The sequence below is a fragment of the Bactrocera latifrons genome, unplaced genomic scaffold, assembly GCF_001853355.1.
Source record: "Bactrocera latifrons isolate USDA-ARS-PBARC rearing strain unplaced genomic scaffold, ASM185335v1 scaffold_189, whole genome shotgun sequence".
NCBI classification, from domain to species: domain Eukaryota; kingdom Metazoa; phylum Arthropoda; class Insecta; order Diptera; family Tephritidae; genus Bactrocera; species Bactrocera latifrons.
This window is the reverse complement of record NW_017535396.1, coordinates 167410-180510: the sequence shown is the minus strand read 5'-3', so window position 1 is coordinate 180510 and position 13101 is coordinate 167410. Positions and strand designations below refer to the sequence as shown.

General features: G+C 37.3%; 2 protein-coding genes across 2 annotated transcripts in view; both read right to left on the bottom strand.

Moving 5' to 3' along the window:
* LOC108967458 (regulator of G-protein signaling loco) overlaps positions 1 to 6744 on the bottom strand; it is a 52157-nt gene extending 45413 nt beyond the window's left edge. The window contains exons 1-2 of the mRNA XM_018930878.1: positions 5904 to 6744; positions 3351 to 5839 (exon numbers count right to left, since the gene is read on the bottom strand). Coding sequence (XP_018786423.1) covers positions 3351 to 5825 — 2475 coding nt within the window. The 5' untranslated portion in view covers positions 5826 to 5839; positions 5904 to 6744. The remainder of the gene's footprint in view (positions 1 to 3350; positions 5840 to 5903) is intronic.
* Positions 6745 to 9611: 2867 nt separating this feature from the next.
* Positions 9612 to 13101, bottom strand: part of LOC108967457 (protein tincar) — a 137499-nt gene continuing 134009 nt past the window's right edge. The window contains exon 10 of the mRNA XM_018930877.1: positions 9612 to 11643. Within this exon, the coding sequence (XP_018786422.1) occupies positions 10669 to 11643 (975 nt within the window). The 3' untranslated portion in view covers positions 9612 to 10668. The remainder of the gene's footprint in view (positions 11644 to 13101) is intronic.

Below are 13101 nucleotides of genomic sequence, written 5' to 3'. Positions count from 1 at the left end.
TATTTAATTAAATTATGGGCGTGATTATGCGCTAATTAGTACAGCTGGCCAGCCTTGCCAGCTGACCGGCGCGGCAGTATCGATATTTTAAATATGGTTTTTGGCAACTGCTTTTTATATGTATATTTTTTTAGCAATTCATTTCACTTTTTATCAGCGAAAACGCTGCGGAATCCGCGTAGAATATCAGCCTGTCCGCACAAACCAAAAGCGATGTTAGTAACTGAGCGAATATATTTTTTTCAGTGACAAAAGAAAATCACAAACACTTGTACTACACACGATCAGAGGCGCAACACGACAGCAAATACAATAACAACATGCAATTATGGCATGCAATAGCAGTCGAAACGCTGATGACTAGTCGAGAAAGGAGCAACAAATTGACAAAAGGTCATTCGAGAACAATAACAAAAACTTAAACGCACACACACACACACACAGACACAACACGCTGCAATATCACCAAAGCACTTGAGTGAACTTAACGACTTTTGTCAGTCAAGTGAGCGACGGGAGCTTAAACATTCGCTTGCGTGTGTGTATGTGTATATGATTGAATTTACAAATATTAATTGGTGGAAATTAAATTAAAGCAATTAAAGTACATATGTACATACATACATACATACAATGACGGCTGTGCTACGGAATAGTCACATTAGAGCTATGCGATTAATAAAAATAACAACAAAATAGAACGTCACAAGCGAACAAATAATAACACAAACAAGAACAAGAAATGTGAAAAAAGTTACAGAAAGAATGCAATGCAATCAAATTCGATGACGTAAGCGCGACTTGTCAACACGAAATTGCACTATTTGCCAGTGCAGTTCGATAAACACAACAGAAGCCTGCGGTTGCCTTAAGAACTCGCTATAAACATTTAAACGCAAATAAATGATWTGGTTTGGTGATTTAAGAGAACTTTTCACAATAATGCTCCACAAACTCCCACAAAGCGTTTATAGGACGCAAAGCAGTACTACACCCACCGATTTGCTTATATCTAATGCAGCTAAAAAGGTTCCAACATTGAATTATAGCAGTGGGGAACGAAAGTCGCAAGTCAAAAGAATTTATTACTGCAGAGATTAATTTCTCTTCAAGAAAACTTAGTAGACTCGAAGCTGCTACGAACACTGAAAGGCAAATGTAACGCAAGCGACGCATAAATGGCTTTCGTTCATGTTCTATGATGATCTTCACTTATTTATTCTGCTTGTTTTAGCGTGCACAAATCTTTAAATTCCCCACATTTGCATACACAATTAGTGCCTTTATCAGCGCAATGCACAATTTACATATTTTCATAAGTACATAAGATATAAAATAATTTGCCTCAATTAATGGCGGACCGCAGAGCTTAAAAGACCGCCTGCTCAGATATTTTTAGTACGGTTTTTTGTTTGCTTTTTTTGCGACACACATCGCATATGTATATTCCTGTCGAAAAGTTAGCGCGGTACTACCGGCACTCATACTCAGTCAATACTTTTCTAACGGCATGAAAAAATGTCACAAATTATGGGGCAAATTTGCTGATAGCGATAACAGCGTCTTTCGAAACACATGTATGCTAACAGTTCTTAAAGAGCTTACATATACAAAARTAAAAATGCTTCTTTCGTAATACAATTCACGTAAGTACCATAATATACGTATTACAGTAAAGCTCTGTTAAAGAAAATAGATTGAATGGTTGTTTGGCGATTATTAAAAAGCAGTCCAAAACTTTTTCATTTCGAAACTTAGAATACGACTGAAATTTTAATAGAAACTGTCTAAGAAAATATACTATAGATAGCCAARCGATAATAGTGGTAGCATTGTTCGGTGAGGCTATCGGACCGCGCTCATATGATACCGAAACGGATCGATTTTTAAACCCTGAATAGAGTATATTAAGTYTTCCATGGTGTTTGTAGCACCCAAAAGGAAATGTCGGAGGCTCTGTGAAGTATATATGTATATGATCAGCCTGACAAGCTGAGTCAATTTTGCCATGTCCAWCTGTCCGTCTGTATATACGAGAACTCGTCTCTCAGTTTTTGAGATATTAGTCTGAAATTTTGCAGACGTCCTTTTCTCACGCAGAAGCTGCTCATTCGTCGAAATCAATAATAATATTTTGCTGCCTTAAAAATTGATTGATAGGAATCAAAAGCTTGTATGACAAACCATTTTCATTTGACGAGGTATCTTTCAAAAATTGGGCAGGATTATTATCTAAGGCATCGTAACAATCTCCAAATAAATTGTTCGGATCGGAGTAGTTATTATCTAAGGCATCGTAACAATCTCCAAATAAATTGTTCGGATCGGAGTAGTATAGTACATAGTTTCCATAAAAATTGAACGATAGGCATCAAGTGCTTGTGTAGAAAAACTCTTTCATTTGGCGAGGTATTTTTTTTTAGTTTATCAGAGGTTATTATCCAAGGTCTTATGCTATAAAAAATAGGTGCTCAGGTGCAGCCGAAGTTAACGTCAGCATTCATCGAAAGGTGTTGAAAAAATATCTTTTAACCGAACTGTTGGGAGTTATAGGTTATGTGTGTCATTTTATCAATAATATCGGCTATTTGACAAAAACAAAAATTGGCATGTTTACGACTGTGCTTATTTGAAGTATTGAGTAATTTACTTTATTTATCAGTTTGTTTCTGCTGATAACAATATTGAGAAAGTGTATGGTGAAAGCTAATAGTAAATGATAAATACCGACATAATCATCAAATCAGTCTTTATAGATAAATATGCCTAAAAAAAATCGATTAGTGATTAATTTAATTTGCTTATAACGGTATGTATTTTTAAAATTTGGCATGCATAATTTGGGTCAGTTTGTTTTTGTATGTTCAACAGAAATTGGTAATGGCAGATAATTGCTTTCAAGAATCTTTGCGGTCGCATCTTTGAACAAAAATAAGATTTCGGTRAGGATAGTGTGATCTTAGGAGACTTTCCCCATGAGACTTTCATATTTCCGACAACAAAATCGAAACAATGATGGTCCTTTACGAATAAATTGCGTTTGATATCCTTTGTGTATTGATTATAGTGAARGGAAAGAGAATCATCATCTGCTTTGGATCGACTTAATACATTTTAAAATCATATTTTCAAAATGATATGCAGATCCMAATCTTAACAAACTGCATGGGTATTCGGGCGACTAATAAAAAAAAGTAGTATTTGAAAATATGATTCTTTATTTATATATTGAAATGAATATTGATTGAGCTTATGCAATGGAAAGTAACATAAATGTTACTTAAAGGTAAAATTTCCTGATGACCAAAATTTTTATACGAATACATATGAATAGTTCGCTTTCAACTTACCAGTAGATCCGGCTCACTGTTGATACCATCTGGTGTGTGTGGCGCAAGCAATTCCTCATTTTCACGCAAGTCTTGTAAACTCTTCCACGTGTTGGCCTCGAAAGTGCCAACAGTAAGCGCTGACACAGGCGGCGTAATATCCGAAGCCTCAAAACCAATGGAGTGACGTTTAGTTGATGCAGCAGCAGCACCAGTCGAACTGCCGTTTTGCGAATTCGGTGCGTTAGCAGAGCCATCGGTGGTTGTATGTGCTGATGGTAGTGATTGACGTGCATTACGTGCGCGTGAAAGACAATCCTGCAGCAGCGCGTACACTTGACTAGCGGTGGGACGTTGTTTTTGATGTTGCATAGCCAACATGCAAGCGGCTGGATGTAAAAAGAGATGTTCATCGGCAGCAGAACAACTCATAGTAGAGGCTGAGGGAGCGCTCGAGTGCAGAGATATGTCATCCATAGACGCATGTGGTGCAATGAGAGATTGTTGATCTAAAGCGGCGGTTTCACCGTCATCTGCGCTGCGTTCGACCAAAGCCAGTACATCGTCACAGGAACGTGTTGTCTGCAGCGAAGTRGCTGGACTTTTGATGAGATTGAAACTAGCCAGTAGGTTTGGTCTTGAATTCGTGCAATGTGCATTRCTTGTGGATGCCACATCGACGTTTTGTGGCGGTGAATTTTCCTCTGKCACTGGACGTACGGTTGGCGGGCGCTTATCGGTGACATTATCAAAATTATTGAATATACCCATGGGGCGCGCGCCCATCGGCCGCATGCGCAGCTCAGGCGCACCAGGAAAATCCACCACCAGTATGCGATCAGAGATGTTATTGCAATCATTGTGGAATCCGATGCCAGAATCGGAATTTGATGTAGTTGTCGAGATTTCGCTGTGATTACTAGGTTGAGGAGAATGCGCCGCAGCTGCAGGTCCACCAGCAACAACACCTCCGTAAGCATTCACAATGTCMTCAGCGGCATGGTGCCTGACCACAGGWGGCATTATGCGCATTGTATACATGCTGCGTATGAGATTCACTACGTATTCTGAATTGTTTGGAAACTCCAGACACAAACTGGATATGGGATCGCGTGTACAGTGAATACGAAATTCGGCTGCACGCGGCACATGCGCCTGATGTTCGCATAGTTTTGTGTCCACCACAAACACATGACAACTATTTGAGATGCTAACGTGTGCATTGCCGTTATTACCTGGAACGCCACCGACACCCACTACTCCTTGTCCGTGACGAACATTGGCTGCTTCAATGTCGTCGTCATCTTCATCATCTTCGTCCATTTGCGAAGTGTGTACGGCACTAGTGACCAAACCAAAAAAACGATTCTCACTTTCCGATGATGAGCTCACATAGTTTAAGCGTTCGGAAGCGTAACTCGCCAGTGTATTGCCATTAGCTGCTTGTAGCCGAAGGCAATCGGGTAATATAGTCATTAATACCATGTTAGGTTGACGTTTTTCTTGACGCAATTTGCGTATACATGAGCGTACCGTCTGCAATTTGGAGCTGTGCGATATTTGCTTCGGCATTTCGATAGTACCTAGATAACCGACAATGGCACGATATTCTAAAGCGGCAGCCGGTGCACGCGCCATTGCATTTACGTTTGCTAATTCTGCGGCAGAGTTTGACGCAGTTGCGACACCAGCTGTTGGTTCTTTTGGTGCACTARCGCTGGGAGCAACATAAGCAGAGCTGTTAGCCGGTAAMGGCAGATCTTCGATRAGTGGGCGTAGTTTTTGTAATTCCATTGGTTTTAARGCAGACACACACTTCGACAGTTGTTCCGCACGTGCCAACTGTTGTTGTTGTTGTAATGTGATCGTACGCTTCTTTTGGGGCGAATTTCGCAGCCGATGCATCTTCGCTTTGTGATGCAAGTAACGGGGCTTGGCYCGCGCGCCGSCCACGCCTAAGCCTAATTGATTGGTGAGCACACTATTCAATCCCGACACTGTTGTTTGTTGTTGTAACATAAGCGCCGCATTCTCTTCATCAGAGCTGTCTGAATAATAGTTTTCAGCTATTTGCATGCGTATGCTACCAAACGAATTTCCAATTAGTTGCACTACGGTTTCGTGAGGTAACTTTGATACGTTTAAACCATTGACTGAAATCAGAAAATCACCAGCGCGTAATCCWGCTTGATCAGCGGGCGAATTAGAGACGATGCATGATAGGCGACAAGGTTGCTGACCAGATATGGTAAAGCCGAATCCATTATAACCACGTCGCACCTCTACGGTACGCGTACCGTAATTCGGTCGTTTTTTTCGGCGTCGYTGTTGCACATGCGTTGTTCCTACGCTAGTACTTGGATTGTTTACAATGGCAGTGCCAATTCCGGCATTAATGCTGCCAACATTTGGCAGAGCGGGTACCGATGCATTGTTGCTTGCTGAACCGCCGCCGGTGTTTGATTGTGTTGGTGCCAGTGGATGATGATGATGCATATTGAATGTGTTGGCTGAAAATATTGTCGTTATTTATTTTATTTATATACGAGTATAAAATARTTAAAAAGTACAAACCTGTAATAGCACTCCGTTTGTGCAGAGAGCGGATAGTCACTTGTGGATTTTAATATTACTTTTTCTGTTTCTCAATTATATTTTTAACGTTTTTTGCTGCTCTATCATAGGCAAAGAAAAACTGTGCGCAGCCGCAACTCTTGCAACGTAAGTGATATTAATGAGACAGCAAAGGGAGGCGGGCAAAAATCAAGTTTGTTCCACACCAACTCAGGCAATCTGCTTACAACTTTGGCTGCTGTTATTTTTAAKTTTTACACTTTGTCTTTAGCCACACAATATTTTTTATATGTATTTATTTTTAATAACTCTGTGCTGTTGTAGCTGTAATAGCCGTTGCGTATACACATATACATATATATTACATATACACTTTTTTTGTATTGTGGTGGTTAGCTCGATCCGCATACACCATTGAACTAACCAGTCCAGTTTTCATTGAGGAAAAATGTCAAATTACCAAATGAAGAGATAGTGGATCGGTTACAAAATTCCTTTGTTAATATTTGTMTAATATATACAAATGCTTTGAATATTATTACACAAATGCCATTGTTACTGTGTTTTAAGCTTTCTGTCGTTATAATATGATTGTGATGTAAATATTTTCAAAATAGATAATTCWTATTTGGAGTTCACAATTATTTGTAGTTAATTTCGCGTTCTTRGCAAGTGTTTGCCATCCGAGCTTATGCCATGTTCATATCTCAAWTTTCGCTACATTCACAAAARTTTTTTTTTWRTCTATTTTTCATTTGTTTGTTTCACTAATAACAGTTTGCGGCTTTTTTGTTTGAATATTAATTAATTTGTTTAAACAATAAACAGCGCAAACKCGACGTACTCGAACAGATTGGCATTTTTCACAAATTAGCTGTCAAATATGGAAAATGGCGAGAATGGAGGAATGCCTAAAGTGCACAGGGTTGCAAGGCGAAGCAATTAGATTACGCTATGCGTGAACGCATCGCGCAGAAAAGGAGGCTGCGCATATAGCTATGTAACGACAAAAAAAAAAAAATATTTATTTTAAAAATTTGTTTATTTAATTATGAAATAGTTTTACTGTTAAGTTACACATAATTTTCAGTGTGATTTGCGGACAAAAAAGTGCAAGCTTAATTTATAAATATAAAATTTTTATGTATAAAAAGGAAAAAATAATAAAGTGGTTATAAAATACTACTTTAATTAGATATTAAGTATATTATTAAAGTTTGAGGTTTCCTGCTCATTCCAAGTCGGAAAATTTGTAAATAAATTTTTTTTATTAAGTAGTAATATAAACTTGTATATTTCAAATTGAATTATATTTAAATATATTAGAATTAAGTTAGTGATATACGGTATAGCGCGTGACATTTACATTTGCTAATTAAGCGCTTTCGTAGCGAATTTAATTGCTGGTAAAATYGGACAGCTACACAAACAAAAAATCAATTTATAATGAAATAAATTAATTTTGGATCAGAAAAATATTTTTCTGACAGCTAACAGCTGAATTAATTTCTTTTCCGTTACTTTTTTGTGTTTACTTTTTTTGTTAAATTTTGTTTTTTTAATTGTATTTTATTTGTTTCCTTTGTAATTTTTTGTTTAGCTTCTCACACTTGTACAGTTAATCAATTGTATAAATTTAATTCTCTCTAAATGCGCTATTAAATTACCACAAACCAATTTGCTTATTTGCGGAAATGTTGACACATACATATATACATACATAMATATACATACATATGTATGTATATGAAAATAAATGAAGAAATAGTAAATAGCACATTTTGCAATTAAAATGCAAATCATTTTCAGTAATTTCCAGTAATATTGTGCAAAAGCTTAAATATGATTCTCCTTTGAAGCGCTTTTTGCCTGTATCAAATGATTTCCACGCGTACTGTTGTTGTACTGTTATAATACACGTTCTCTGCTTTTGACTTATGAACGCCAAACTGTAACTATGCAACTATTTTAAAAAGAAGAACCAAGAAAAAACATTACAAACATTAACTTACGCTGCACYGAAATTATAAAAACCTTAAAATAGTAAAAAGAATTTGATGTTGATCGTTCAGTTGGTATGGCAGCTAAAAGTTTTATCTGTCTGATATCGGCGTTTCCGATAAATTAGTAGCTTTTTGTGGTACTCTCTCCAAACGTGTGCAAAATAACAGATCGCTATCATCTTATAAATATTTTATAGGGCCACTGACGCCTCCTGCTGTGTGCTAAAAGCATAATATATCCTGTTCAGCGTATAACAACAATAAAACAACTCTTTTGAATTCATATTCATAGTAAGTTTATTAATTGTCACAAATTCTTGGAAAAAGTTGCGTTTACAGTATTCGAATAAGTCTTTAAGTGATTTGATAGACATTAATAATGTAGACTTCAGTACAGAAAAGCTATGTATTTTCACTTTTAGGCCAATCTATTTGCTTCGCACTCAACGAGTTTCACATTAGTACCAACACTAACAGCACAGCAATATGTATAAAAATTGAATTCATTTCAGTTAGACTTGACAATAAAAACTGCAATTTATTTCCAAGAAAAAAAATTTATTTTTGTGTAAAAAAATTTAATTTAAAAAAAAAAAACGTTTTTATTGTAAATCAAAATTTTTAATGCCAATTTTGAGTGAATAGTTTCCTTGATGGTACTTATACAATATGATATTTTTGCTGTTAGCACTTTTGCTTTTACATAATTAAATTGTCATATTTATATGTATTGTAGTCCGTGTTTTGCATGCACGTCCAGACACACACACACACACACATGCACGTTTGTGCCTGTATGCATTTTTGTACGCATGTATTTAATTGTAATTAGCTTAATCAATCTAATGATGTCTAAAAAAGCTTACTACTTATGTATGTATGCAATGTTAACAAAAATACATATTTAGTATGTACGAAAGCTATAATCAACACAACACACCAAAATATATGTTTATGTATAAATATATTTATCCACTTATATGCAGTTTATTATTATTATTATTTTATATGCTTAAACACTAAGTATGTATATATATGTATATAAGTATGTATGTACTTAAATGGAGTACATTTACAGAAATTATAAATTATAATTAATTATAAAATTAAAAAATGCGAGTCATTGAACGGTTAATGCTAATTAGCATTADYTTAGTAGTGATGCGTTTAGTATTATTTACTATGCGTATTAACATTTAAAAGCAGCCATTTATAAATATRTGTACKTGTATATGTATGTTTGAATTTATGTTTGTATGTATGTATATATCATGCATACATAAAGATATATGCATTGTTGTTGCTTTCAATTGTTTTATTTTAGTAATTTATTTTTYTATTATTACTATTTATTATWATTATAATAATTTTTTTACTAAATATGTATTATCAATTTAGTCACTTATTATGTATACATGTAAGTATGCTTATATGTATATGTTGTTGTAAATATATAATATTGTTAATGGAAGTAGTTTACAATAAGTAGCGTACGAGTTCTGCTCGTATATGTATGTATATATAAGGGTATTTGGCGTGCTTACTATGACGCCTAAAAGCATGCTAAATAAATAAGACGCGGACGTGGATTAGGAAATGTTGTATGCGTGTAATTTATTTTAGTTTTTCTCTGTTTACTTCATACACACATATATATGCTTGTGCCGTTATTTGCATACTCGCACAAGTGCTTACTTTACTGGTACATAGAAATGTTAGACTTTGTTGTTGCTTTTCAACGGTTATCGCTTAATTTCTGCTTTAACTTAGCACATGCTAAATTTAGCATTTTCYATTTCTTAATACTTTAATTATTTATTGAATTATTGTATTTTATTTTGAATTTAGTTTAATATAAACTTAAAGTGCGCATTRCTAAAAAATAGTCTAATCTTATTATTTATTCATTATGAATAGTTTATACAATAGGCGGGGAGAGATGCGAGTGCCACCATGGCGTAATTATTTTTTGATGTATATAAATGTATATAGCGGTTTTATAGTATTCAAATATTATAAATTATTTMACTTAATTAATTATTTTGTTATATAATTTGTGTGATTCTCAGTTTGCAAGACGCGTGCATACTATGAAATGGGGGGAAAAATATGATTTAAAAAATCGGCCATGATTTTCGTGCTGACTCATGTTCTAACTAGCACTTATGTCGATTTTTTTGTTTTATAGTTTTCAGCTAATGAATGCTACAATAATAGCAAAAAAAAGTAGCTTGAWGATTGTGRAAGTATGTTGCGCCTAAATGCATGYTACGCTGAAACGTATTTTTCGCCGAAATGTATGCTTCCCGTAATGTATATTACGGCAGTTAATCTTTTAAAGTGTTTATCCGAGACACGATATGGCCGTCTTTAAAAGATTGCTAGCAAAATGGCGTTTGAACCTGAGCAAATTTTTATTTTTGTTTAGAAATTTTTCCTACTTTCTAAAAAATTTCGAAATTAGCACTAAGCCTGAAGTGTCAGCGTGTTAAATTATACAAAATCAAATTAATTAAATTACTTCTTTTATAGTTTTTTTCCTCATCGCATGCGCAAACACATTTATTTTTTTCCCATTTCGAAGCTTTAGTTAGACACAATTCGTGATGATATTTGCTTAACGCGCACGCGCCTGCTCTTTATATTAAATAAATTTAAGTTTTGTCACATAATCAAAATTTCATGGTATGTATGTATATCCAGTTGAGCTGCAGCTGCAAGGACGTTGCCCACTCGACAAAAATTGCTTACGCAACACTGCTTTAGTTGTACGACTCCGCGGTCGCATACAAATTGCCGCAGTCCTGTTCTGAAGACATCGAGTAGTTGGCCGAGTCACGATCTTCGGGTATGGCTGTATTGACTAGACTATGTTGTAGTGGATCCTGCAGTAGTTTGGAGAAGGTATGATGGCCGGCGCCCAATCCTAAATGTCCATATGGCGATTCAGCSGCTTTGGTGACATGCGGCAGACGACGCAGGAAATGCGGATTTGAGTAACGCACACCGTTCGGCAGTGTGGTGTGCATACCGACMGGCGGTGGTGGYGGCGGTGGTGATATTGACTGTGGCGCTGAGTACTGTTGCTGCGTTTCATGCTGTTGCTGGTGTTGTTGTTGCTGTTGCACGCGCGCTACATTCACACCGGCCATCGCCACCGCTGAGTTGGCATATTGCGAACGAAAACTGCTTAGGCCGCTCTGCTGTGGCGGTGGCGGCGGCGGCAGCGGCAGCGGTGGTTGTGAATGCATCGAGTATGCAGATGTGGTCATGCCGTAGTTGCCGCTGCCGCGTACAGCTTGCGCCGCTTGYTGTTGACTGTGACAAGCCGCCGGTAATGGCATTGTGCTGCAATGATTGGCATAATCGAATTTCTGTTCGGGCGCCGAGCGTGTCAGTGGTAGAGTGGCGCTGTTGAGTGCGCGGCCCRCCGCGCCRATTGCATCWCCACCAAAGCTGGACATGCGCATGTTGGTGCAACGTCCGTAGGGTTCCTCTTGTATGGGCGGTTGTGGCGGCTTGGGTGGTGGTTTGCAGGCGGAACGTGGTCGTATGACTACTTCGACGTCACGTTCCTCGCCCGAATGCACGCCACTCGACGATTCGGATGGTGCGCGTTCGGGCGGTGATGTGGTGCTCTCTGTGGTRGAGGTGGTGTCGCTGCGYGGTGTGAGCGCTTCGTTTGGTACACCCGAATCGGCGCGACGCAAGCAACGCGGTGTCGAGCTGGAGGCGATCTGGAAGAGAAATTCATTTAAAATAGAGAAAAAAAAATTTTTTTTTTAGAAATTATAGAGCAGTCTATAGCTATCACAATTAAAAAGCTTTAAAAATACATGGCTTTGGGAATGAGTTATAATCCATTAATAACTTAGATCAAAAGTGGCTTATATGGACTTTACGGCTTGATTCGTTTTCAAATTGAATATTCTAATTGTTAAATTTTTCGTCGAAATAATTATATCTTGATCTACTTTTAAACAGACAAAAGCTGGTCGMAGTTTTGTTCGGTAAAACCTTAGGTAGCGAAAGAAAAGCAGATGCATGGAAATATTCTGAAAAAAGTTTGGATAATAGGCATTAATATTCTGCAATAGAACCTCATTAGGTATGACCAATCTGTTGCGGAACCATTTGCTATTTCGTGAAAGTTTTTTCTAAATTTTCAGTTGTTCTAGAGATTGCTTAGATTCTAAATTAATAAGAAGGAGGTGGAGAAAGAACCCAGTCAGCAGTCTGATGGTTCAAAACCAAGAGCTGAGGGTACTCGAAGTGAACCTCCACAAGAGTAAAACTGCCTCTGCCGAGCTTTTTCTCAATTTAGAGAAATGGCGGTTACGACGTGGATTTAGTCTAGGGAACAAGGATTACAACGGGTAACGTGGTCGCTGGGCGAAAGTCACAAAACTRCACGGCATACACCCMGAGCGTAAKTAACAAGKTWTGATCAACGATKTTGGTGAAGAAAAGTCTATTTTYCCRTATTAATTTCAGCCTYTCCACAGATGAACTGATGGTTGAKGCRGTGAAGGGTACYAAAGATGAATCGCTACTCCTTGCATCCTGCTATATTCCACACAATTGTGGCAGCCTCCTTGGTGGAACAAAGAGCTTGAATCTTTCAGAYGCAAAGTACGGGAATACTTCAACTGAGCCARGCTAKTAGAATRCGAGGACTGTTGGAACGAATATAAYGGTYTAATTCGCAAAAGTTTCGGAGAGTGAACGGACAATTGCTAGAASTTATTGGACCACCTAGTCAGTCTGCACTTTCTAGACTGTACGAACGCGGTAAGTCCTAGTTATGAAGGGARTACCGAGAATAAAATAGAATGGGAAATCCGTTCATTCGACACATACAAATTTCCTGTTATGTACAGAATCATTCCGACAATGTTACAGAATGCGYTCTGCCTATCCGTGCCATGCAAATTTTTAGGGGATGCATGAAGTTCAGTTTTGCGCCACACATACAAAGGCCAGAACAAAACCGCAAAAGAAATGTGCAAAATGGTAGATCGGATATACACACTTATTGGCACTCGATAGAAGAGACTGTAGGAACATGTGGAAATACTAACTGGTCACTGTCTTTTGGCGGCACACACCYGCAGGAGGAKACTGCAGAATATGTYTAGAGCAGGGCACCAGGGAAACAATGGAGCATCTCATGTGCATTTGTCTCTCATTGGAAA